Raw genomic sequence first — 27,346 nt, 5'->3', positions numbered from 1 at the left:
AGCTACTCCAACTCAGGAGCTCAAAAGACAATGCCATGATATGATCATTTCTCGTGTCAGAAAATCTCAAAACTTCTTGCTGGAAATGCTGGCTTTTAGTTTGTTGACAAGGGGGATCTGGGTGCTCATGAGGATATTTTGCCCAAACTCAATTTTCACAGGATGCTCATGACTCTTGTAGATCACATCTCTTGAAGGGCAACTAAAATTGGCATTTTAAGTGGAAGGTACTGCTGGAGTCACAGAAGTGATCCTAGACCTGTTCTCCTCTTTGCTTCCTTAGTCAACTGGCTGCAGTGCCTTTGAGGAAGATCAGCACCTTCAGCAATTCTGCACACAACTTGGTCTTTGAGATCTGTTCAAGAGACATGTTTTGATTGTATTTATTATAACCAACTACAACCTCCTGAAAGCTGTAGCTCTCTCGCCAGGTTTCTATTTGAGCAAAGACTATATTTAGCAATTTGGAAAGCTCTTAAAAGACAGGTACATTGTAAAATAATAATAATTAAAAAGGCTACCTGGCCTGACTCAGCAGTCAAATATTTTCATTCAGAGATATTTAGCAATAAAATTCAAACAGACTCAGGTGTAATTATCTGTTTATGAGGGGAAGAATCTCAACTAAGTATTCTCAAATTGTTAACAGTTTGAGTTACAATGGAGCTTTTATTTCCTTTTAATTTTAAGCAAACAATATTATTAGTACTCAAGGCAGACAAAACAGCAGTATTATCATTATTCATTTACAATTATTACTAAAAAGTACAAGAAAAAGCTACAAAAATCCCCAACCTCAATCTCTTCTTCCACCTCTCAAGATATCCTTTCTAATCCTATAAAAGCATCTGTCTTTGATTCCAAGTGGAGTACCTGCTGTGCAGGATGCAATGCCAATCCAATTTGTGTGCAACAAAACCAAATGGGTTGAAAAGAACTCTGCATTTTAAAGATGTTTTTGTTTAATCATTACCGTCACTCCTCTTTAATGAACACATTAATCAAGCAAAACTTCAAGCAAAAACGGAAAGGCTCATCTCAAGAAGTGAAAAAAAAAAACCCACCAAACAAAAAACCCCCTCTATCTTCACAATATCCGCTACTGTCAAACACGGTTACACTTTCCTTTGGCAGAACTTCAAATGCATATTACTGTTGTTTGGAGCCATTAAGTAGAAGGAGCAGCTCTCTCCAGAAAGAAGTGGAGGAGGAAGCAAGGTGAGCTGCCCTGTAGTCTCAGCTCTGCTAATGAACTGATTCATGACCTGCTACACAGGATGTATAGCCCTGAGTTTTCCTGAGCACCCCATCAAATGTCATAGAATCACATTTTATTTTGAGGGAATAATAACAATGGTCAATACTACATTGTAAGCAACATGTAAAAGCCATGCACATTACATTTATTCAGCCCTTTGAAATTAGTTTGCTTCAAAGCTTGATATGAGTAAGAACAATTCAATACTTGTGAAATTTCCACCAGACAACAAAAGGCATAGGGCTGGCCTAAAGAGAAATCTTGGTTTTAGAAATTAGAGTATGCAAATGTTCCCTTCTGACACAAATTCAGTCATGTCTATTATTTACCTTATGATATTTCTCTAAATTTTTGAAGCAGAGATTGAAGATGAATTTGCATATGAAAACGCCAACTAAGAAGAATATGAAATGGGAGGACACCACAGCTTTTTCAATCTGGTATTCCCACCATTCCCATCACCTAGGCAAAATTAAGAATTTGTTGAAATTTAGTCATTATAATATACTGGCACAAGCCAGCTATTGTTTCACAAATAAAGTGGAGATAATTTGATGTAACTCATTCAGATGACAGATGCATTTTATATAAATTCTTTTTCTTTATAAGAATTTTCCTTGTTGAAATCATCATACTCTTTCACCAAGATAATGCATAAAATCCATTACCTCCCTCTTGCTCCATTTGCAACCATGTTTTTTTCCAAACATTTAAAGCATCTCTACTTGTCACTACCACCAAAGTAAGGAGGGGAAAAGAGTTGTTTTTCAGCTTTCGCTGTTCCAAGGTCCCTACCAATCCCTAACAGTCTGTGATTCTGTAAAAAGAAAGTTGCAATGTCCCTTCAAAAGGGTTTATTACAGAGCTAGATCCTTTCCAGGAGGAATTATCCAATAATACTCCATTAAAGGACCATAAAAGTAAAGACATTTTATTATTAGGCCAGTGATCTCTACTAGAATTTCTCCAATAGCTTCCACAAAATTTATCTCAATGTGGAAAAAAACAAAACCAAACCAAAACAACAAACCAGCAGAGGAACAATCATCTTGTATAAATTAATTTGGCGCTGTTTCCTGTATCAGGTGGACTAAGAGGAATACAGTAATATTACACAAAATTATAATTTATTTTATCCTTTAGAAAAAAATAATTTATTAAGTTTGATTTTGATGTGTTCCCTCAATCCCTGGAGGGTCCAAATTATTATTATTATTATTATTATTATTTTGTATTTCTGAAGAAAACTAGGGAACAAGTTGGCTATACTAATGCACAGTGGACAGACATTTTGATGTTCTGATGCTACTAACGAGAAGATCAGTTAGTGCCATTTCTGGAGTTACTAAGTGGGCAAAGGACAGTTATCTCCTCTGTTCAGTTATACAACAAGAGTCTCTAGACAGCGCAGGGCAAGAGACATCTTCCATCCTCTGGTGTAAAGGTCTGGAATTCACTAGAGTTTTTAGTCTATATTGTAACAACCACAGAAGAGGTCTTTATTTATTTATTTTAAAATCTATCCCACTGAGAATTATTCCAGATGAGCCCTCTCAGTCAGAAAAATGGGAGACTCAGTCCCCAGGATGAGCAATGACTGAATCTGATCACTGTCGAATTCAGAAAAGGGAAGGGATTAGCTCCCCTCAGTCTCATTACAGACTCCAGATGAACCGAGGTACACATGAATTATGCATGAGGCGTGTTGAAAAAGTTGTATAAAAAGTTTAAGTTGTAATTATTTGTCTTTTGTTTCTTTTAAAATCCCTGTCACTTCTAACAATAACATTTATTTACCAGTTATTCCAGTGTTATGCATTCAAAATAATAGCTAATATTTTCCTTACTCTTTCTTCAAAATTCTCCATTTGAAAAGCAATTAAAAGATATACTGAGTTCTTTCTGAGAGAGACCCAATTTCCTGATTTCAGTTGTTGATAGGTATGAAACATCACATAGTGGGGGAAAAAGAAAAAGACGACAGAAAGAAGTCATCCCAACCTTCTGACAGGCACTTTACAGCATAACGAGCTATAACGAAAAACAAGTCAAACGCTGAGAAAAGAAAAAAGCTTGGAAATTTGATCTTACTGACGGTATCAGGAGTAATTAATTATAACCCATGTGACCACTGGATGTCCCCACTGTTCCTCAAATGCAGCACAGACACCGACTGCCTGGCGGTTCTAAAACCAGCAGATCTGACAAAGGGCAGAGTGGGCAAGGATAGGGGTAGCGATGATTCCCACAGTAATCAAATACCCAACACACACAGACACACACATGCACCTGCATGTGCAGGAGCACACAGGAGAGCAGGGGAACAGAATATCACACAAGCCAGGAGAGAAAACACTCTTTGAATACAGTTTCCATCAAGTTCGCTTGGTGTCTACCTGATACTTAATAATGCAACACTGAGCGAGGCTGGGTGACAGATCCTCAGAGGGACCCAGGAAAGCAGAATTACTTCTGAGGAGATGGTGCAGGAAGCCTGGATTAGAGCGTGGTATGCAGCGGGGCAAATGAGAGAGACCCTTATGTCATAAGAGGTGAGAGAAAAGGTGAGCAGGAGCAGGGATTCCAGCAAAAGACCACCGAGGAGCTGCCAGTCAAAAGCATCCAAAAGAGCTGAAATAACAAGAGAACATCTGTAATGCCATGGGGTTCTCTTCTTATCAAAGCTTTGAGGGTACTGGTGGGATGAAAGCTGGAGGACGCAAAGGAAAACAAAAACAAACCCCCAAATACATCAGGAAGACTACTTTTACACATCCTTCTTTTGAGGTCAGGTCATATGAGAGGTTTAAGTTCACATGAAGGAGCAGGAAGCTGAGGTGTTAGCATCAACTCATTTTTATTTATTTTATTTTTGACAAAAAGCCAGACCCAATTCTGCTAATTAAGGAAGGACCAAGTGCATTGCTTATTATAATAAAAAGGAAAGAGATCATCTGTTTTTTAATGGAAGTAATTTCCTACTAATAGATTCAAAAGCAAATTTCAAATCAACTGTGTGTCTATTTTGCAGACTTAGAAAGCTCAAGCTCTGATTTCATGCTTGTAATGAGAGGTTACACCACACAAAAAAAAAGCTAGATCCGTCCTCTGGCCCCACATTCTTTTATTAGCACAACTCACTGATGTTAGATGTTGAACTACAAAGCAATGGGAAGGGCAGCAGTTGCTCATACAAAATAATATTTGAACAGTTTGCACTCTGTGAACTTACTCTGTCTCCTCCATGCTTTCTCCTCTTCCTACCACTTGTAGAAGCCCGATTAGTGAAGGGTTTGGGCCACAGCTGACTTCACCCTGGACTTCAAAAAGCAAGGCATAAAAAACATGCAAGAGCACAAGTGCTAGCAGAGATACTGAAAACAAATAGAAACTGGAAACAAACACCTAAATCACACATTTCACTAGAACATGCTAAACTGGTAATTAGTACTAGATTTAGTTTTATAAGTATTCTGATTAGTTACATAAGCTTTGGAATGAACAGAAATGCAGAACTAAGGATAACTCCTTCAGCCTCAGTGCCTGGAAGGGTTTACCAGAAGGGTTTAATGTTCTGTTCTGTATTTTTCCCTCGCACACCATTAAAAGGATCACTGGTCTGACATGCTAAGGATATTCTTTTGTTAAAATTTCAGATGTTCACAAACAGAGCTGCACTGAAAAGGCAGGGATTTTTAGGGAGAGAGCCCTGGGGGAGGGAAGTGCATGAATATATTTGAATAATAAATTAATTTGATAATGTCATGGTTTTCAATTAAAATAATTAAGTACTCCGAATTACTAGCCAGTGATTCTTCAAGCTTGTTCTACTCTGTTTGAAGTGATGTATTTACACAACTGTGTCAGAAGCCCTACACAGCTTTTGTTCCTTCCCCTGGATCTCACATATACTTTCAGATCAGAAACTGACCATAATGCATATGCTCTGCATGAAGAATAAAATGAATAAAGTGATTTGTTGAGATTCCACAATAATAAAAAAAAATTCTTACCTGTTAGGCTGACTTCTCATAGTCAAGACCCTTTTGCATTTTGTTGTCTGACAGAGAGAATTCAGTGTGTATGTTTCAGCCTTCCAGAAATAACATTTACAATCATGACTCTTCATCCAAAGATCTGAGATTGCTTAAAATGTCAGGGATGCTTTATGAAAGCTGTTCAAATTCTGAGCAGTTTCTTTACAGCTTTTCGTTCTAAAGGAGGATAAGTAACATATCTAATCCAGAGACCTGATTACTTTCCCAGCCTTACGATGGAGACCGTGCACTCTTTTTCAGATTTCTTGGAAAGCTAGTACTCTGGCACCTCCTCCACTCTTAAGACATTAAATCTCCACTTGACTCCAAGCTGAAGTCAAGTAAGAGTGCTCTGCACTCTCTAGCACTCAGCTTTTTGCATCTTAATTGTGTGCTACAACTGAAAGGCAGCTATAACTAAGGCCTATGTAAGTTTAAGAAAAAATAATAGAAAAAAAAAAAAGTTAAAATCCATTGAGCCAAACACTTCGGGGCCCAAACGTTCAAGATCTCATCTGCTCTCTTTGCCCTAGCACCCAGAGAAGGAACAGTTCAGCCTACACTGTTCTGGCTGTGATAGTAAAACAGACACTTCAGAATCTCCCCAATTCCTCCAGTTTTAATATCATCGTGGTTTGAAACTTGTAACATTCACCATGGAGTAATTTAAATTAAATATTTACCCATTAGATATACAACTAAGCTCCATTAGTGTTTACAAAGAATTATCAGACTCATAGGAATTAGACATAGGTAAACAAAACAAAACCAGTCAAGCCATTGCTAGGGTCCTCCACACTACCTCTGCAGAAGTTGTTTCTGGCCATGCAAACTGGAAGACATTTGAATGGAGGAATATTAAATAAAATGAAAGGCTTAGACCAAGTTTGCTTATACCTTTATGATATTTTTACCTTATCAAATGTTAATTTAGCTGAGAAGAATTTGGCCCGGAATTTCTACAGTTATCTCTGATTAAATTTTAGCTAATCTTATTTGATAGAAAATGCATGCATGAATTCACTCTGTACTCCAGCCTGAAAGACTCATAATACCTTGATAGAGCCCTTTAAACATGATATACTGGGACAAGACTACACAGTAAATCCTGTCTTGCACTAAGGAGTCTCACAGATTCAGTTTTAATTTTTGTAAACAGATTGCTGCTTAGGTTGTTATTATTAGTGTGAGCTGGACAGCTTGAATTAGAGAATAATTTATTCCCTGTGCATTTCTAATTACAGAAAAGAGGTTCACTTACTGACACACTTGTCCGTCTTGTTCTTTCCTGTCTTTCAGGCATGGCTGATTGCAGTTAAATAGACAGACCAGCACAAACTGCACAAGAAACACAACTCTGTCAAAAAAGGACTGAAGTGTTACCACTAATTATTCTGGACCATGTGCTCATTTACAACAGATCTAACATGAGAAATATTCTCAGAGGTGTCAAACAGCTTCAGTTTCATAGGTGCATGGGAGTAGCACTGACTAAAAGTTTGAGTGACTGGTAGGATGTGACCTGCCAGAGACCCTTGAAGCTTGGGGATTTCATGTGCAATTTGTGTTTCAGCATTCAATAGATAATTTAAATTGGGCCACTCTCTCTGAGCATTTCTGAAGGCTCTACATGCCTGAGCCTGTATCAGAACTGCACAAGTATCTTAAAAAAAAAAAAACATTTATGAGCATCTGTGCAAGTGATTATTTGGAACTCACTGCATCTTAAAAAGGCTCAAAGAAAGTGAAAATGTTGTTTTCTAAAGAATGTTGAAAAGTAGGTGTAACCATCACTGCATGCATAGGAAGATAGCTTGAAAATGCTAACTGGGGGAAAGAACCAAAAGAAAATCACCATGACTTAGATAACTCTCACTACAACAGTGGCTGTTATTTTAAATAACCAAGCAGAGAATAGTCCACTTCAGCCATTAATCAGATGATCAGACTGTGTAAAGGAATTAAGAATCAATTGACTGGTGATTCATATTGGAACTGGGAAAAGAAGAAAAAAAAAAAAAAGAAAAAAAAAAAAAAAAAGAAGCTCTGGATTTACCGAGTAAGTTATACCCTACAGCTGTTTCAGCCAGCAATCTAAGAGTAGCCTCTCTGATCAGTTTTTAAAATAAGAGGAATACGTACCTTAGGTCTGCCCTCACTGCCACTGTATTTAGTCTTTTTAACACCTATTCAATCTAACAGACAAGACATTAATCCTCTCTCTTATGTTCTTATAAACATGAAGCTCCTACTCCAAGCCAGGGGCAGCAAGCAAAAGCTTTTCCATAATGAAGCAACACCATTTTCAAATAGGTAATAATTGCCTTCATCACCTGTTGGTACAGTTTGCTGCTCTCTCTGTTGTTGAAGCTATTTGCTTATTTTTGCAAGACCTGCATAATTTGTGTACTTGGATCTCTGCAATGAAGTTTCTCCCTTAAAGTCACAGACATTCCCTAGCTCTTTTTCACAGAATACGTAAACACAGAACCTTTTGCTGCTTAAAGTTTTACATCAAGGGCATCAAACTCATTTTCGCTGGGGGTCACATTAGCCTCACGGTTGCCTTCAAAGGCCTGAATGTGATTTTAGGACTGTATAAATGCAGGAGTAGTTACATTACATTTGGCCCTTTGAAGGCAACCGCAAGGCTGATGTGGCCCCTCGTGAAAATGAGTTTGACACCTTTGATTTACATAATACTCTCACAATTTAACTTTACTTTGCAAATACCTTAAGCTTAGAGTGTTTCCTCTAAATGACAGCTCTTTATAAACAGTGACAAAGCTTGTTGAGGGGGTTATCATCTATCAGCATGATATTAAAATCTCAGGTTTTTCACCTGAATGCTTTAAAAAGGAACAATTTCAAGACAATAGGAAAACCCTATGAGCCAAGGTAAAGCAATTCAGAATTGCATGTAATACAGGATTCACTTTCAGGCAGCATCCTCTTGCAACATTTGGTTTACTATTCAACATCTGTTTTGAATTTATGATTTTGCTTGGTATCAAAGATTGCCTCTTTCTGCCAGTTAAATATACAGTATCTTCATATCGTATTCATTGACCATCTGAGAAACAAAGCTGAGATAACTTGCTGTGCCTTTTTACTAAGTGCTAGTATAACTACTATCCTCAACCTTATCAGCAATCTTGCTTCTGAAGTTCACATCACATAACAATGAAAGCATTCAAGCTCTGATTTCAAAAGATGCATTTTACCAGGCTACAAAGCAGGCAGGACAAATGTTGGCTGCTTTAGGGCTTTTTTGTTGTTTGTCTCTCCCCATCCTCCAGTGGCCAGGTTTTTTTGCTTGTTTGTTAAGTGTTTCACATTTCAAAACATTCCTTCTGATCTGATAGGAAAAATAAAAAAGGAGCATCCAGAAAATATGCACACCTACAATCAGTCTCCAATCCAGTCAGCACACTCTGCTGAGTATACAAGACTTGGTTTCAAAACCTCTGTTCTACATCGAGCTGTTCCAGATGTGACAAAAGAAGCACTTGGAGCAGGAGTTTCCCATATTAGCAGGAAAGAAACCTAAACCTCAAAATGCAAACTTATTATCTGCAATATTTTATAGACACAGTTTTTTTCTCTGAAGTGTGTTAGGTAACTGGAATGAGCATATTTTGGCTCTACACAAAATCCTGGTGTTTGGAAAGTTGGTGGACTACCCTCCAGACAAACTGTGGATATACCTGCCTTTTTTTTTTCTTTTTTTTTTTTTTAATTTCATCTGGGAAAAAAACAAAAAAAGAAAATAAACGAGCACCCCCTTACCCCCCTGACCAAAAAGGCCTAATCAACAACAACAACACAAAAAAGCTGGTAATCCAATATTTTTTAAAAAGTTTCTGCTAATTTTGTTTTTGAGAACATGTATCCCCCAATAAAATGTGTATCTACACTTTGGTAGTCTTAATGTGAGTTATCCAGTAGTCTGAAGAGACGATGTACCTTCAAAACTGAAAAAATCATTGTCAGAGCAGTTCCTATTAGTCTTTCTACCCTCAAGTATTAGAACTGATTAAGTATAAGGAGTCAGAACCAGTACTAGTAGACTGAATGAGGTTCAAATGTCAGCCTTCCCTGAATCAAGGAAATGTATTTATGGTGAGAGACAGAGACTGAAACTAGACTAGTTTTAAAGTACTATATTAACAGAATATTATTTCTATAGTGAGACTTCCTAGAGACCAGATAGATAGAAAGGAAAAGGTAATTTTCATTCTATTTAGAGCAGAGACATGATGAGGGGACTAGTGAATTTTTATTTATTTATTTATTTTTAAAGATTAAATAAGAACAGACTTTCAAAACATCCTCTGGAAAGTAGTTCTATTTGCCCTTGCCAATGCAAATATAGTTCATGTAACATCAGACAGACACAAAGCTGAAGTCTAAAAACTTTAGTTCTGCTTTGCAGCTCTGCCTAGGGCTACATGGAGGGCATTCCCTTACCTCATCTCTTCAAGTCAAGAGTTCCCACAGAAGCTGAACAAGACCGATGATTTTCACATCAAGTGGGTCACACACCTCTTTCTTGCATCACTAGCAGAAAGCAAGTGATTCTAGCAAATTTACAAGATCTTTCAAGATGCAATAGTAACTCCAACTAAAAGAAGGGAAAAGAAATCCAGCACAGACCCAGACAACTCAGTTTAGTGCTGTAAAATTAGCTCCAAGGTCTTTTAATCAGAGACAATCAGGGATCTTTACCAAAAAAAAACCCCAGCACTTCTGAATATTATTCTTCCTTTCATACCTAGGGAACCTGACTGGAACAGATTAAATAACTTGCACAAGGACACTCAAAGCCAATATAATGTCTGATCTGGGTTCTACCTTTTGACTACTGCTGCTGAGTCTTAACAACTCCCTCTTTCCTCTGCAAAGCTGCAGGCTTCAGCAAACAAAGCATTCCTTATAGCTAATTGGTATTACATGGAAACTCAACTACCCTTATTTACAAAACTACAGATTTATGTCAAGCAAAGCCAATTATGCTTAATGTTTAAACTATTGCAGGTGCTCAATGACATTGTTGCTAGGCAGTAGAAGTGAAATTGCTCTTTTAATGCATCTTGTTCCAACTGGGAGCATGTGTTTTATCATGAGTGCAAACGTAACAGATGGAGATCTTAATTCTCTTCAGCGATCTTTCTTCACTCTCCCTCACTTAAAACGGTGTCCATTGCATTTAGACTTAACAGAGGTGCTCAGTGAACTGTGTGGGACAGAAGTTGTGGTTTTTATATGTGCATGCATGAACATAGTAAAAACCATACATTTAAGCCTTAAAAAAAAAAATACCCAAAAATATACCAGCAGTAATCAGAAATATATGCAGGTATTCAAGGTTAGTAATAACCTCTGTTGAGTGGAGCACCTAATCAAAGTTATAAGTGGAGCTGGCAGACAGCACAAAAGCAGCTTCTTTCAGAGTCCAGACTGAATCTACAGCGTCCTTTATGTTCATTTCATGGTGTGCTGGGGCAAGATTTAGACAATTCAGGCAGTACTCAAACTACAAAACTGAACTGTCTCTGGTCACTCCTAAGCTCACTTAGGAGGTGAGTTTTTCCACAATAACTTTCATAACTATAATTCTTTATGCACATCTTAGATTTACTTTGTGCAAAGCAACTTCAATGGGTGACCTCAAACACATGCAATCAGATCTGAATGTCTTGTTATCTCCCATGAAAACTGCCATAGATCAACAAAACGCTGAACAAAATAAGGCTATTATAGCATTTTGCAGCTGCTCATTGCATTATTTCATAAGCATACATCTTATTTTTTTCTATCCCCTCATTTTTTCTGGTGTATTAAACCAGATGTGAAAAGCAGCTTCATTCAAAGTGAAGACCAAACCTAGAGAGTCCTTTATACTGGTTTCACTGTGTGCTGGTACAAGACCTATACAATTTAGGCAGTGCTCTGCAAGTACAAAGGATTCCATCCGCTTTGTATGGAGTCTGAGATGCTGCAGTTCAAGAAGCATCCCCACCTGTTGGGTATATCTGTTAAATTGCTCTGTCATAACAGCAGGCATGATTGATAGACTTTTGCACATAGCTTCCTCTCCACTATCAACTAAAATAGTCAAAATTCACTAATCAGCACATCTTTCCTTTAGCCCTCTGTCCAAGAGGTGAAATTCCTAACTAAATCTCACAGAAAAAGCTTTCCTCTAATCCATGTGAAGAAGGCAGAGTTTTCAGTAGTCAACTATTCATGCCAAAGCTCATTCTAACCCATGTCTTCTAGAATAACTCTTTATGAAGAGAACTGCTGCCTTCTCCATTGCTGAAAGCCTTTCTTGCATGATTGCATGACAGAGAGGTTCTGCCAAGGGAGATAACTATCATCTATTTCTTACAGAATGATCCTCATCAGACAATTAAACTGCAGTAGCTGCATTACATTCAATATTGTCATCCATTCTCACCTTTTGATTCCTGAGGAAAAAAAGAAAAAATGTCTTCGGATGTTTGAGGTCATTTAGCTTGAGCATGTACCAGAAGAAAAATCTTAATATTCAAAGTTAGGTTTCTTGTTGTCCTATTCTTGACGTAAATGATTCCAAACTGCTGTTAATTTTGCAGTTTATATATATTGATATATATATATATATAAAAAAATAAAAATTATCATTAGGTGTTAAAAGCGTCTCCAGACCAGTTATAGTCACTGGCTCAATTCTTAGATTTTAGCCTTTTATTACATAGTTGTTCTCCTTTGTGTATAACTCTTAAATGCATTGACAGTGACTACATACCTCTCCTCAGCAGACCCCACCCAGCATCTTTGCAGCTTTTCTGTGCCAAGACAAAGTCAAGTCAAGTATTCAGGAATTTATCACTTCATGGAAAGAAAACAGGGGTTACCATGTCTTAAAGTTGGATTTATTGCAATACAAATACCATCTAGAAAATAATACCTTACAAGCAAATAACTGTCAAGCGGGATGGACAGATTTACTCAAATATGTTGAAATTAATCTCGCTCCCACCCTTGGAGACTAGGCTCTTCAGCCTTTCGCTGCCCCTCTCTCTCACAGCCCCAGGACCAGCCCAGCTTATGCAGCCACTTTTGGAGAAAGAGGCTGTATCTTGCTGGCAGGGCAAGAGCCAGGGCAAGGCAAGCAGACATACTTTCCCCCTGCTCACCATTACTTATAGGGCAAATGGGAAGTGGTACACTCTGCTCTGCCATCAAGGCACGATGTCCCACACTAGTCAGAGAGCACTTCCTCAACATGAATGACCATTTGAGATAAACTTGTATGAAGATATGCTTCCACCTTCACCAGTGCATCCCAGGACACGTTCTCTTTCCCCACAAAGAAAGATATTAAACAAGTTCTGCAAAAAAACTTGCTTCCAGATGGGTACTTCCCCTTTCTACAGTATCTTGTGCCATCTGGTCTTTAACAGGTCTCTCAGCCATATTGTAGCTCTTCTACTGACCCTGATCTCCATCTTCACGAGGTATTGCCCATGGGATATTTGTCAAATGCCTTACTGAAATCAAGGCAAATCATCTCCACTATGTTTTGTTTAGAAAATGAATTCTTATTATACAGAGACATTAAGGTAGTCTGGCAAATTTACCTTTGATATATCTGTGTTGCATTTTATTCAGTTTTTCTTTTATCTCATGACTTTAAATATTCTCTTTTATTTTTTTTTTTATCTTAAATACTAGCAAGATCAAACTTAAAAGCTCCTGAGAGCCTGCCTTACTACTTCTTAGATGTAGTTACTACATTTTTCTCTCCCTCCCACAATGCCCAACACCAAATTGCAGCATTAAACATGGTTAACACTGTAGAGGTGATTTCCCTTATGACCTCTTTCATAGTTTCAACTCACCAACTACCCTCTCTGTCACTTCAGTGCATTATATTCCTTCAATGTCATTTCTCCTGTGGTAGAGTGCTCCTCACACCTAGCAAGTGTTCTGGCTTGACTACTACTTCTTGATATCAAAGTGTTACTTTAGTTTTTGGGTTCAACATCTTTCCTTAACACATAAAGACCCCACTTCTATCCTCATTCTCTGTTTAGTAATATGACTCTAAAAAAAAAAACAAAAACAAAAACACACCCCCCCCCAAAAAAAAAAACAAAACAAATCACGAAAACAAACAAACAAACACCCACCAAAAAAACCCACAAGTTAAGTGCTATCTGACCATCACTCACAACGCCTAAGTCTGACAATTTTGGGGGTGCTTAATGCTGTTTACATCTGTAAAATGGAATGCATTTTGCTAATAATTCCTTTCTCCATTTCCAACTGCATCTGCCTTTTTCCTACTCCTCTTCTTCCTAATTCTTTTCACACCCTTCAATCAGGCTACAATTAGTAATTTTGATGTAAATGAATTTTAGTTTCCAGTTCTCCTGTTAGCAATGTTCTGTACATCATCCTTTACGAATGACCAATCTCATAGTGCTTCTGCCAAATAAGAGACTACATGCCTCAGCATGAATGTTTCGTGACAGACTTTATGGATTTATTACTGGTATATAGTTTCTAGTATATTTTTGTTATATCTCAAAGCAATTTGCCAAGATGTTGAGCATGGCTGTGCCAATTTTACTGAAGGGGAAACTAAGTTAAAAAGCTACTTGCTGAAGGTGGGTAGCATGTAAGTAGCAGAGCCAAGAGCATCACGCAAATCTCCCACCTTTGCAAGTATCAACCAGTCAATACCAGCCTCCGAAATTATTTTGAAATGATACTTTCAAAGTAATTTGCTAAACAAATGGAGACATGAGTTTATTAATTTTGAACCATTACTAAGTACAAATACATGTGGATATCTGTTTCCCTACAGAGATTAAAAGACTCTCTCCATCACCTATGCCAAGCAGTGAGCTCTCATTGTTCTTGATGTGCATCATGACAGTGCAGCATTCTACAAGACCAAATCCTATGATGACAGCTATTTTGTAAACTTATAAATAACATTATTATTCCTAAGGTAATTCATAAATACATTGGCAGTTCCATTTAACCACATAAGGTAATCTAGTGTTAGAAAGATTGTTGGTAACACAATCAAAATCCAGTAAACAAGAGTGAAATTTTATCAGGGTTTCTCCATAGGAGACAAAATGGGAGAATGTTCCAGAACACTATCATAACACTTGATGGCTTTTTCATGCTTCAAAAGTTTTTCTTCGGGAAGACTTCCTCTGAATTCATTGGTGCATTCCTGATTCAGACTCTTGTATCTGGGAGGGAGGACAGGGAAGGAAAATGCTAAAATAATCATTCTTTCTGGGAGTAGTTTTGGCCATTGTTTATTAGGTAATATTTAGCAAGTGACAGTGCCTTCTGAGTCCTAGACTTCTAAGCAGCCCAAAAAATAGAACCTTTCAGAACTTCAGGAAGAGAAGTGCCAAATGAGATGCAGGAGTTAATAACAGCTGTACTCTGTCATTTTAACAAATTTTTAAAAGAATTATGCGTTTTTCCTTAGAGAAGTTTTAATATATTTTATCTGATTCAGAGTTTTAAAGCCTGATTTTTCCCCACCACAAAATCAGTGTTTATCTGAATATTCCTCAGCCTTTTTCTCCTCTTTGGGAGAATTCTTATTCAGCAAAAAGTGAAACAATTACATTTTACCTCAGAGGACAAATTTCATGTTTTGGTTGTCATATTGAAAAATGAGGTGTCTTGATTTTGAAGTGATATACCAATTTGAAATAATATTTTGAAATTATTTATTTTTAGGAAGACTGGAGGTCAACAAATTACCTCATTAAAATATGTTAATCTGTGACAAAATTATTTTTTGAGTTCAAGCCAATTTTATGGCCACTTTTTGACAACCAAAACCTTTTCGTTTTCAGCAGTAAATGTCCCAAACAAAAAATTAATTTTACAGAAGAATAAACCCAATTTTATAAAAGGAAGACAAAGTACATGCAGGAGAAACATTTCTAATCATGATTCAGGTCACATTTAAGTAGCCATCCAAATAAATACACAGTTGTGTCTCATCTTACAGTGAAGTGATTGACAAGACACTATGATAATCTTTGATATTGTGAAGTTAGGGCTACAGCTAATAGAAAAAACAGTATTTTTCTGAAGAGTCCTAGAAGTACACTGCCCTTGGAAATTTTCTATTATTGTCACTATCAAATCACTACTTCATCAAGCTTTCTGAAGGATTTCCATAGAACTGCAGCCCAATGTCTAAGAGAGATTGACACTCACACATGACCCGTCCCACTCATGGTGACATAGGTTGCTTCCCTCCCTGCTCTTGACTATGGCTATTATAACACTGACAATAGAATGTTAACTGTGATTAAATATTCTGGAATACAGGAGGTAGACCAACTCTCAGACTATCCTGGATGTAAAAGAGGATTGCAGTTGTGAGTTCCTTGCACTTTACAGGCAATATACTGTCATTAAACCTAGGCTGTACAGGTTGCATAAAATTGTTTCCTGTGCAGGGGCTAATTGAGCAATTACATTGACTCTAGCAGAAAGTTGCATTTATCTCATTGCCCAGTATACTATCAGAAAATATTTCAGAGTTATTCTGTTGGAACCACTGCGTACAGCATTAACCAGTAACAGTTTTCTATTTTCTTACAACCCCTTTGCCTACTGTCATATACTAAAGATGTAAGCTCAGAGACAACAGCAATGTTTTCTATATATTGGTACAAAGCCAGTTGTAGTAGGGGCCAGTTCCATGACTGAGATACCTTGGTGCTGTGATCTAAACTCCATGCCACCATATTTACATCCTTCTGCAAAGACATCTGGAATATTGTGTCCAGTTCTGGGCCCCTCAGTTCAAGAAGGACAGGGAACTGCTGGAGAGGGTCCAGCGTAGGGCAACGAAGATGATTAAGGGAGTGGAGCACCTCCCTTATGAAGAAAGGCTGAGGGAGCTGGGTCTCTTTAGTTTGGAGAAGAGGAGACTAAGGGGGGACCTTATTAATGTTTATAAATATATAAAGGGTGAGTGCCATGAGGATGGAGCCAGACTCTTCTCAGTGGCAAACAATGATAGGACAAGGGGTAATGGGATCAAGCTGGAACACAAGAGGTTCCACTTAAATTTGAGAAGAAACTTCTTCTCAGTGAGGGTGACAGAGCACTGGAACAGGCTGCCCAGGGAAGTTGTGGAGTCTCCTTCTCTGGAGACATTCAAAACCCGCCTGGACATGTTCCTGTGCGACCTCACCTAGGTGTTCCTGCTCCAGCAGGGGGATTGGACTAGATGATCTTTTGAGGTCCCTTCCAATCCCAAACATACTGTGATACTGTGATACTAGGATGCTCTGCTTTCTTCAAGGCATTTTTATTATATATTAATAAGACCTCTTAAATATTTAAGGCTAATTACATTAGTGGTTTGTTTTTTTCCTGTGAAATCTCTCTCCTCAAGGCAGATGAAAAATAGTGAACTCTGAACCCTGAATGATAACATATGATCTATCCCTACCTATTCTTTACTACACACAAGAATTTCTACCCATATCTACAAATGAAACATCACACTTTCATTTTCTCACACATACCTGTGTGCAATGGTCCAGAACCCCAGGGTGTTCACTGTCATTAAGGAAGCCAAGAAGAAGAAGAATCTCTCCAATTTACCTTCATGTAGCAAGTGTGGAAACCAGTTTCCTGGCAAAGTAGACATTTGAAGCAGAATTAGTTTACCTTGCAGGATGAGATGTGGCTCATAATGAAAGACATGAAGATAACTCTGTGTAAGACACAATCACAGCAGGTGCTTTGAACTCCCCCGTAGCTATTTATACCGACTTTATTCTCACAGCATCTGTGTTTTTGAGTCTACAGAGTACTTTGCTCCTGCTTTGCTGACAGACAATAGAGATCTAGAGAAACTAAAGAACTTTCCTAACAAATCTGAAGTGGACTGGTAAACAGAACTCTGCACATCTGCTGCTGTAATGATCGGGCCATATTCCCTCTATATTATCTTGTGCACATAGCTAGATGAATGTTAAATTTGAATATTTTAGGAAGAACCAGAATCAAGGTGGTCTGTAGAGATCCTTGTTCACATCTCTGGTGCTTTTAATAGGCCCTTCTTTAAAACAAACAAACAAAACACACCCACTGAATAAAACACAAACAACAAAAAGCAAACAAACCAAAACATGCACTGAAAACATTCGTTCACTGCCTTGGATGGTGTTCTATTACAAAGATGCTACCTGACATTTAATTTTACTTATCTTTATGGCTGCCTCTAACCATGAATCTGCAACATGCTCTTGTCTTGCATGCAACGTTTATTTGCATCAATCAGACCCTTTTCTACCAAGGCTTTTGGCAATAGTGTCTGAGACATTTTGGCAGCCCAAAATCCATCCAGCAGAGGACAGTGCCACCTATATACACCCAGAGTCTTCCCTGTATTCTTCCTTGTGTGCTTTAGTTTACAGATGTTTTGCTTTTGATGTCCATTGCAACCAGTCTGCAAACAAGCTCAGGTGAAAAATTATAACTATGGAAATCAAGATGTTTTAAAAGAAAGTAAGCCCCAGTCAGTCTTCATTTGAAGACAATCAGTACCTGAAGTACCATAATCAACTACAGGAAAAACATAAAACCAAGGCAAAAAGAAACTATAGTAAACACAGAATATTAGAGAGAGCAGCACTGTAATGACCTTTTACATTTTTTGGGAATACACGGTGTTTATTGTATTTGAAGAAGAAAGAGAGACTCATCATTACCAAGTAGTGAAGTGCAATAGGAGCAAATAAAGAGCATGAAACAGCTGGTGCTGAGAACGTGATATCCACACTGCACACATCACAGGGCAGTTCACATCAGACTAGTTCCACCTAACAGCTGGAACACATCAGGCATGAGCTTTTGTTTTCTTTTGTTTTTGTTTAGTTCTGTCCAAAAGGAATGAGGGATTTTTTGGTGCTCCAGGATCAAATCAGAGACAATCAGGAGATTTGGATCAAAAGCACTCTTCTTATCTGAAGTAGAACACCAGCAATGTGCCCAAACTCACCTTTTTTTGCTCCCTAATAGTCTGGTATCAGATCTTACCTGTCTAAATAGAGTTGCTGTTCACCACTTGAACTAGCTAAAAGGCAGAGGTAGAAAAATAGCCTCTTCTGCCATAGTCGTGCTGTATAAACCTGGTAGCCTTAACCAATCTTTTGACCATTAATGCCATCTTTAGCTATCCAATTACATTCTTAGCTGGTCAAAATTTTGTAATTAGAGAGAAAAAGAAGTTTCACAGCCCAGAAGACGCAGCAGTCAAAGGATTACACCCCAGCCCCCTCCATACATATACTTACATTTTTCTCTTTCCTCCAAATCTTAGAACTGTAAACACATTTCTTTTCAAAGCAGTTACCTTTAGCTCTCCTGGGATTAGCAGGGAAAAACTGCCATCAGTGCTGTAGTTTTTCCTAACGCCTCCGCAGTTTGCTCTGTGCCATGTTACCTTTTTGCCTGTCACAGAGCAGCACCACCACACCTCTGTGTGCACGATTCCTTTTGTAGTATTATCTCAGAGCGACTTTTAAAACGTATCATTTAACGTTGTCAGTTGACTGAGCTCCCAGGTGCTATAACTTCATTTTAGTAGCTTATAAACTTTTACTGTCATAATTCACAATCACATAGTTTTTCATTTCACAACCCCCAGTGGCCAATAGAAGTCACAGAGAGAGCGCATGCATCCGATGAAAGAGAAAGCACGCATAAGGTTCGGCGCTACAGCTTGTCAAAGCAGAGTTCACACTGTCTGCCAGGTTATTTACATCAGCTAGGCTAACTATATGAGCAGCAGGAGTTTCCTAATGGAATGGCATTTACAGTGGAACTTGAACAGAAAATTTTACTTCAAAATAGCACTGAGAGATTAAGAAAAAAAAGATTTAGCAGCTTCTAAGAGAATGGAGTAAAATGGACCTCTGAAACTGTCTTAATGCTAGCAAAGGCACCATATTTAAGTGTTGAAAAAGTGGGAATGGTTGGTTTCATCAGGCTGGGAGGGCAGCCCAGCAAGCAGGAGATCTGGGTTCCACCACTACTCCACGACTTCAACACCAGCCTCCTCCTTGATCTGGGCCAAAGGTCATTGCTCTGTGTCTTCTCTGCTTCTTTTAGTAATTGTCAGTGTTTAAACAGTAAGATCAGGATAATGACAAAAAGGCTTTGCAAAAATCCTGTTTTAGGAATGAGCAACAGCATAGGTAGGGCCAAAATTAGATTGGGCATGGTAAGACTCCAGGTCCTGTAGGTATCTCTCTAGTTTACTGTTCTATGCAAAGCAAGAGCTAAGACAAGGGCTTTCTTTTCCTTTCAGTGAGGGGCAACAAGCTTTGTCAGAAGTGTCTTTCTCTACAGAGAAACAAGGGTGGCAGCAGTCCTGCAGATATCCAGACTCCTATCCTACTGTCAATATGCACTTTCATCAGTGGGTACAAAAAAAAAGTAATCATTTCCTATTTTCAGCCAAAAATATTTACTTAAAAAAAAATTCTTTTTCTTTTTAAATGGAAGATGGTTTTTCCATGGCAGAGGGGATAGACCTTGAATACATTTTCTTCTGCTTACATTCACTGCACAGGGAATTCTCTGCTGGCAGGAAGCCTTGGGAGAACAGCTGTCAGTATTAAAACATCAGCCATGTACTTCAGGCAGTGAAACTTCCTTTAGACACTTTCAACCCTAACCCCACTAAAACTTTCCACAAACCATCTGCAGATTCCAGCTCTTCCACTGACTGGGTTTGGGGTTCATACTTTCAGGATTTTACTATCAGCCATGAATGTCAGGAACTTATTGGGCCAGTTGTATTTTTTTTCTCCTGGAGTAAGATAACCTGGACACTCCTCTGTCTGAAGGGTCCATCACTTTCTCATCCTTGAATCAGCATGCAATATGTTAACAATTCACTTTCCCCCCAAAGACACTGCCTTTGTGTTCTGTCAATCCTCTACTTTTCTATGGAGATTGCCAACAGAAGTGCCAATTATAAGGTTGGTTTGTCACACAGATAATTGCTCACTGGGAATTAACTTTCTGCAACAAGCTCCTGATTTCCATTTTTATTTCAGCAATGAAAATACTTCGTACCATGAATCACCACAGAGAATGAGAAGTTTCCTTTAGCCACATATGTTTTAAAGAGTCTCTTCTTATTGATTAGGGATGAATAGGTTATGCATTTCATGGCAAATCTAGAACAAATTAGAAGATTAAGTCCAAGTGGAATCAGTTCCTCAAGCTTGCTATACCATACATTGTTGAAATAAAGAACCTGGTAGACTTTTCACTGACATTTTGCAGTCCTATCAGTTTTGCATCAAAAATACTCAGGTAGTACAAGAAGGAGGAATATTAGACAACACCGAGAGAAAACACCTGATCTTACCAACACAGGCAGAAAAATAGGTGAAGCGGGGACTAGGACACAGACAAAAACATTTTCCTGGGCTGCTTCTCGTGGATGACTGAGAGTGACAAACTGCTGACAATACTAGCCATGAAAGAAGATGTGAATCAGGCTGTAAGCCAACCTTTGACATATACTAGTGCATACAAGGTATCTGTTACTATGATGGCATAGCTGGAGTTCTCAAGGGATTAACAACAAAGCCTAAGGTCACATAGGAAGGCATTCCGTTTGTTTACTGAATAACACCATAATATTTTAGTATTAGGTAAACATAGAAGATAAAGCACAACACTCACATGGCAGAAGTTAGTCTATTCTGTATGATTTCCACATTTTTACAGCTGTCTTGCAATCTAGACTATGATTATAGAAAAGAAATTACTTCGTATCTTAGAAAGGAATTGTAGCATCTTCCATCATTTCACCAAGTTAGTGGGCATATATTTAGTGTTTAATCATATCCAAATTAAAGTCTCAGTAAGCATCTAATCCTTATTAGCTAAATAGGCACCAGTGGACACCACCATCTGGACTGCAGGAAATACCCTTTAGCTTTATCGTCTTTGGTATTTAGAATCACACAAGACTCCAAACTGGGGGGGGGGGGGATGAAGCCCACAAAAAAATACCACTTCTCTGAATACAAGTAGGAGAACTGCGTCTGGGGCAATTTCTTTCCTCTGACCTTTTTACTTACTTTCTTCCTTTCGTACGTATTTACATTAATATTTTTAGAGAAATATATTCTGAAATGATTGGCATGGGAGGACAGGTTTTGTCTTGCATCTTCTTCCGTTAAAATGTTAGGAGAGGTAAGAGATCCAAAAGAAAGCAGTTTCCCAGCTTGTACTGAAAATATCACTGTCACCCGTCATCTGTTTGCACTCATCAGATTTTTTTAAAAAGTCTTATTTTAACATATTCACACCATCCTCCATAGATGCGTTAAAAATGATTAATGCAGTTTTGACTGTGACTGATATCTGATCAACTTTGCCAATAAAAGCCCAAATAAAATTCTAAACTAGTGACATGAAATGTGATATAAAATGTTTAAATTTTGTCAACACCCTCTGTGCTTTAGCACTTCAAAAAACACCCTGGAAGATCTACTCCACAGCATCCTGAATTGCTTCATGGCAAACATGATCTCATTGCTGAGAGATGGGAAAACCAGAAATAGTCTTGGCTCAGGTTTTAGTGAAACAAGAGTCATGGGACAAGACAAATGCACCCATAGCCCAGGAGTTGCACATTAAGCCTTGTTAAATCTTATAAAACCATTGCATAAAAACAATCGTCTTCTTTTAGCAAAAGAGAAAGAACATCGGTCTTCGAATATAAATTCAGATTTTTTTTTCTGAAAAAAAAAGTTCCAGTTGGTTTGCTTTACCCCAGTTTCATAAATTACCCAGATACTAAATGTTTTACAAGCTCTTTAGACAGAGCTGAAAAAAATACTAAATGTGAGTAATGAGAGCTTAATTTGTGTCATTTTATTATAATTTGTGACCTAAGTGACTTCACAATTTTATTCTCAGAAGTGCTGTCATCTGTAGAAGGTTTAGTTTGTAGTCCTTAGGTTTTATAAATTTTTAAAAAAATATATATATTATTTTGTTGATCTTAAGCTTTTCATCACAAGCACTAGAAAACATCACAAGAAGCACAATGGAAGAGTTTGGAAAAAAAAAAGATGGAACAATAGAATTTTGTATATAACATTTCCTATCAAGCTAGGAGCAAAAGAAAAGCAAGCCTAAATATCTCTTTGGTTTTGTTATATACTCGGCTCCAGAAATCTGATCCCAAGCCTTCTTTGATTTGTGAGTCAGCAGGATGAAAGTCTAGCTGGGATGAGTAGAGGAATACTCTAAGTCTTCAGTGTGAAGCATTATAACACAGATGAAGATACAAGAATATCTCCATTAATTACAAGCTGTGACTGTATGAATTGTGGTAACTTGGGATAATTAATCTAATTCAAGCAGGGAACACTGGGAAAGAGATTCCACTTATTTTTAGAAGTAAAATATGAGCCCAGTAATGTGTTGTTTACATAGTAATATGGAAAGTAATCACTACTCCTTTTAACAAGAGCAACAGAGCAAATATTAAACAGTTTTCACTATATTTTCTCTAAAGCTTTGCAAGTTTTGCAGAGGACCTGCCCTCTGTGAGGGCTTATTCAGTCTCATTACAACACCTTTATCTGAATACAGACTGTCACTGAATCTCTTGGAAATTTAAGAGTAACTTTTGCTCAAGATAATGGTGCAGTTAATTCCATCTACAGGAATGGAAGGTCTGACAAAGTCAAATAAAGACATAAGTTATGCTTTTTTTTTTTTTTTTTTTTTTCCCCTGTCCTCAAAGCTAAGCAGATAAGTTTGCCACCCAACTTCATAGAAGCGAGGACTACTTTAGTCAGGAAACTTTTTCAGTTGGCTCAAAAATCTTGAGTAAAAAGGGTTAGAACATGGCACCTGCCGTCTGTGGAGAATTTTGAGAGTTCAGAATTTTGGTCCCAGACAGTATTTGAATGCTCTGATAAAGTGGTATTTCTGGCAAGAAATGAACATTTTCTTTAATGAATCAATAAAATGTTTACATATAGACTTACAGAAAAAGAATAAATCACCTTGATATAAAATCAGATAAAAATCTACTGAATTGCAAATCAAATACAAGAATTTATTTCCTCTGTGGCTTTGTATAAAAATGTTCAGTGAAGGAATAAACCACATATATAGTAGCACAACATATTCAAAATATTTTGATGCTGACATTATGCTTAATTATTTTATAAATATTTAATTATACTCAACATCAAACTGCAGTAAAATATGTCAATTTTACTAAAATAAAATATTTAAACCTTGTCAAAATTACTAATTTCTGTACTTCAGGGGAGAGAGAGGAAGATAAAAAAGTCACCAACAAAGTGTTAGTTTCACTGAATCCATATTACCCACTGAAAAAAATCTGTTCAACTAGGGGAAATTCAAGGAGATCTACTCTCCACGCTGGATGCCTTGGTCCTTAATAGTTCTTTGCCTGATTCATTTGGGTAAGTACTCCTAATTTTTATCTATCTCTAGGTGATGCTTTCATGCCTCACAATAAAATTTTAATTGTATCATTGACTGAAAATAAGCACTGCATGTCAAAGGACCATTCATTTGTTCAGATCTTGAAAATAGAAATTAAAATTTCTTGCCATACTTTCAAGAAATTATCCTTGGTTTTAGGTTACGTGGTTCTTTATGTAGGAAAGGGAAGAACCCAAAACTTAACCATGAACAGTTACAAAACTCTGCAGCTGTAGTTATTGCAACGGTGTCATGCACTAAGGCCAGCAGTTGTGCTCTACAAGAGAACAGTTCTCTGTAATGTAGTAAAAATTAAGCTTATCAGTGGAAAGCACCTTTAGAAATACTGCTTCAGCAAGGTGGACTGTTTCAGATATATGAACAAAGGGGTCCTTGTCCTTCAGTTCAAGAAGTGCTTTACTTTTAAAATTTACTCATGAAACAACTCTTTTCTATACTGAACAAAGATTTGTCAGCAAAGGAAAAAAGACTAAGAAACTCTTGGCCTATCTTGAAAGTTGGCAATGCAGAAAAATCTCCAGTTCAAGGCTTACACCAAACACTCCTCAACAGGCTGAATATGAAATAAGGCCTTTTGAAGAGTAAGTTCTCTGGGAACTGCAATATTCATCTGCAAAATGATAAAACCACAGCGATACCATATTGTCACAGAATCTGTTTCTTCCAATAGTTAGGCAAAGGGAGATACATAAAGGAGGCAGGAGAGAACAGATCTGGGAGAAAAAATTCCCTAGACAGCTTTGAAAACCTTGACCTCCTTTCCCTTACGACACTGTGGAACAGAACGAAAGGCATGTCCTACATTCTTTGAGGCACTAATCTTGCTCTTAGAGCCAGAGGCTTCCATGTAAGCATGGCTAACATGAACATACTTCTTCATGAACGTAAAAAGGTCCTTCCTAGGCAATTTATTTTCACGTTTTCCAGAACAGAAGTATAGAGATTGGAGGTGAGGGTTTCTGGTAAGATGCCATCCTCTAATTACTCCACCTATCAAAACTAAAGATGACTCATTAAAATTGGATGAATACAGGTGGAAGGCTATTTCCTATCGTAATTCCATCTTAATTGTGAGAGCAAATCAATAAAACTTTGGCATTCCCTTTAATTCTGCTGCCTAATTCTCCAAATCAATGGTATTAGAAAACTGCACAGGAGCACCAGTCATGAGCATATTCTTACCTTGAGTGCCTGCATGAGCTGTCTGAACAAAGAAAGCTCCCATAAAGCAGCCAGCTCCATTAAAGAGAGTTAAAAAATGCATGGAAATCCCTCTAATTCTTTCTGGCACAAGCCAGAACGAAAGTAAGGAACCTTAGAAAGAAAGCAGATATAGTCATAGGTTAAAAAAAAAAAAAGTAAATTATGGTAAAAGATAAATAAGACAGAAAAAACCAAAACAACACCAAAACCAGAGTGTCTCTAATGGGGACTTTCCATGTTTTACACAGAGAGTGTACTTTCTGCAGAAAGACAGTCAGATGTGTTAGCATGTACGTTATTAACATAGGATTATCTGAACTGCTTAAATGAATCTCCATAACAAGCCATCCCACATACAACTACCAAAATTCCACAAGTACATAAAGACCTTTCACCCAGGTCACCTTCACCTTTTAAAACCTCAGGCATAGCAAGACAAGAGAAACACCACCACAGTCAGCAAGCACGAAGACAGCAGATGCGATATTTAACTGCAGGACAGCGGGACCTCCTATGTCAGAGCCAATGGGGAGCAGCTACAAGTAAATACTTCCAAAATCCACAGCTCTACCTTGATGTGGGCAGTTACCTTGCTTTAACTTAAGGCTAGGCAAAGCTCCTCTTCCCCAGAGAGCAATCTGCAAAGTCACTGGCTAACTTTTAAGAGATTGTTCTTCACTTTCTTGCCAGAAGACTATACCAGAAGAAGCAACAGCTTCAGTGGTGAGGAGGACCTGCAGCATAATGTTGTAGTGTGGATAACTATAAATAAATGCACCTGTTGGAATTTGGCTAAACTAGGTTACAGTTGCACTACGTCTTTATGATAGCTCTTCTCTTTGAGTAACTTTCCCTGATTATCAAAATTGCAGTTTCTAATTTCACACCTTAACTCCTTATCCACACTTGTTCTCCAAGCTCCAGTGTCTCCCAGCCTCCTTTATTAGTTGAGTTTGAATGACCTCCAGCTTGAGAAACTTGTCAGCAGCTTGGATGCTGCGTTGCCTGAAGCATCTCTGAATACAAAGGAAACTTCATAATCACCATCTTCCACCCTTTTTAATTTAGATGTCCAAACAAGAGCTTTGGAAACATATTAAAGAAAAAATTACCATGGGCAGTGTTTTTTCCTCATTCACAATAGGAACGAAAAGCCCGAGGGCAAGAGAAAGCAGGTGAGCCTGGTATACCATCTGTAGATGCAATAGTACAGTCTGAAACATTGTACAGTGTCCTAGCTAATTTGAAGCACTAAGAGCCTAAAGTTTTTGGTTATTCCTCCCTTCTAAAAGCAGGGGTGCAAAACATACATCTTGGCCAAATTCAGCTTGGGTAATTGCATCCTACTCACTTAAATTACCCCTGCTGTTTCAATCGCATACTCCATTCTTTGCTTCTCCCACAATGCTGCTGTGAACTACTAAACAGCTGCTGCATTTCACCCTGGAGACTATTGCATTTCATCAGTAGGTGAAGTGATCCCCAATATATCCTTTAACTAACAGAGCTGGTTGTTACAAGGCTTCCCATTTTGAAGAGCTTTGAGACATGCTGATGGGCAGATTATATTCTCACAGCACTTCAGCAAACACTGCAAACCTGCTAACCCTTTGTAGGGCAAAGCAGTTGCAGTGCACCAGACCGCTTGGACACTAGCAGTGTCATGCAGCTACTGTGGCCAGCGGGCTGGCTTCTCATCACCAGCAATCTTATGCACTGTGGGGGCAAATGCCTGCTAATATTGTCCCACAGGATTGAGTTGGTTGGGGTTATTTTTGCGGTGGTGTTTTTTTGTGTGCATGTGTTTAGGTGTGTGTTTGTGTTTTGGTTTTGTGTGAGTTTTGTTGTTTTTCTTCTCTTTTAAATCATTGGACTTTAAAAGAGTGACTTCCCACTTTAAACTGAGCTAAAGTTACAAATTCAAGCTGTCAGAGGCCTGTGAGATCTTGCATTCTAACATTGTGAACGACAGTAATTATTTTTTTTTCATTTTATTTTTTAAAGACTGCCTCAGTGCTGGGGAAACATTAAATACTGATATGATTCTAAATGTTGGTCATGCCAACTGAAGCATCTTATTATATAAAACAAGATAATGAAACATATTGTATAAGCACAACTGTAAGTATCAGGGCTCAAATGTAGAAAATGTAGATGGAGAGTTCAACATGCCAAATCTACCTCCTCTAACCAAGCACTTCAGAAATGAGATATCTCCTTTCTCCCCTCTGCTTACAAGTGTGAACATTTCCGTCTTCATCTTGGATCA

General features: G+C 37.9%; 1 protein-coding gene across 1 annotated transcript in view; it reads right to left on the bottom strand.

Annotated features, from left to right (window-relative positions):
* Positions 1-14,410: 14,410 nt before the first annotated feature.
* Positions 14,411-27,346, bottom strand: part of SLC15A5 (solute carrier family 15 member 5) — a gene marked incomplete at both ends in the record, with an annotated part of 34,505 nt that continues 21,569 nt past the window's right edge. The window contains 3 exons of the mRNA XM_082075982.1: positions 14,411-14,555; positions 16,875-16,983; positions 25,057-25,188. Coding sequence (XP_081932108.1) covers positions 14,411-14,555; positions 16,875-16,983; positions 25,057-25,188 — 386 coding nt within the window. The remainder of the gene's footprint in view (positions 14,556-16,874; positions 16,984-25,056; positions 25,189-27,346) is intronic.

This window comes from Streptopelia decaocto (genome assembly GCF_964273445.1).
Source record: "Streptopelia decaocto genome assembly, chromosome: 1".
NCBI classification, from domain to species: domain Eukaryota; kingdom Metazoa; phylum Chordata; class Aves; order Columbiformes; family Columbidae; genus Streptopelia; species Streptopelia decaocto.
The sequence above is the reverse complement of the archived record's forward strand: the minus strand, read 5'-3'. Positions and strand labels throughout refer to the sequence as shown.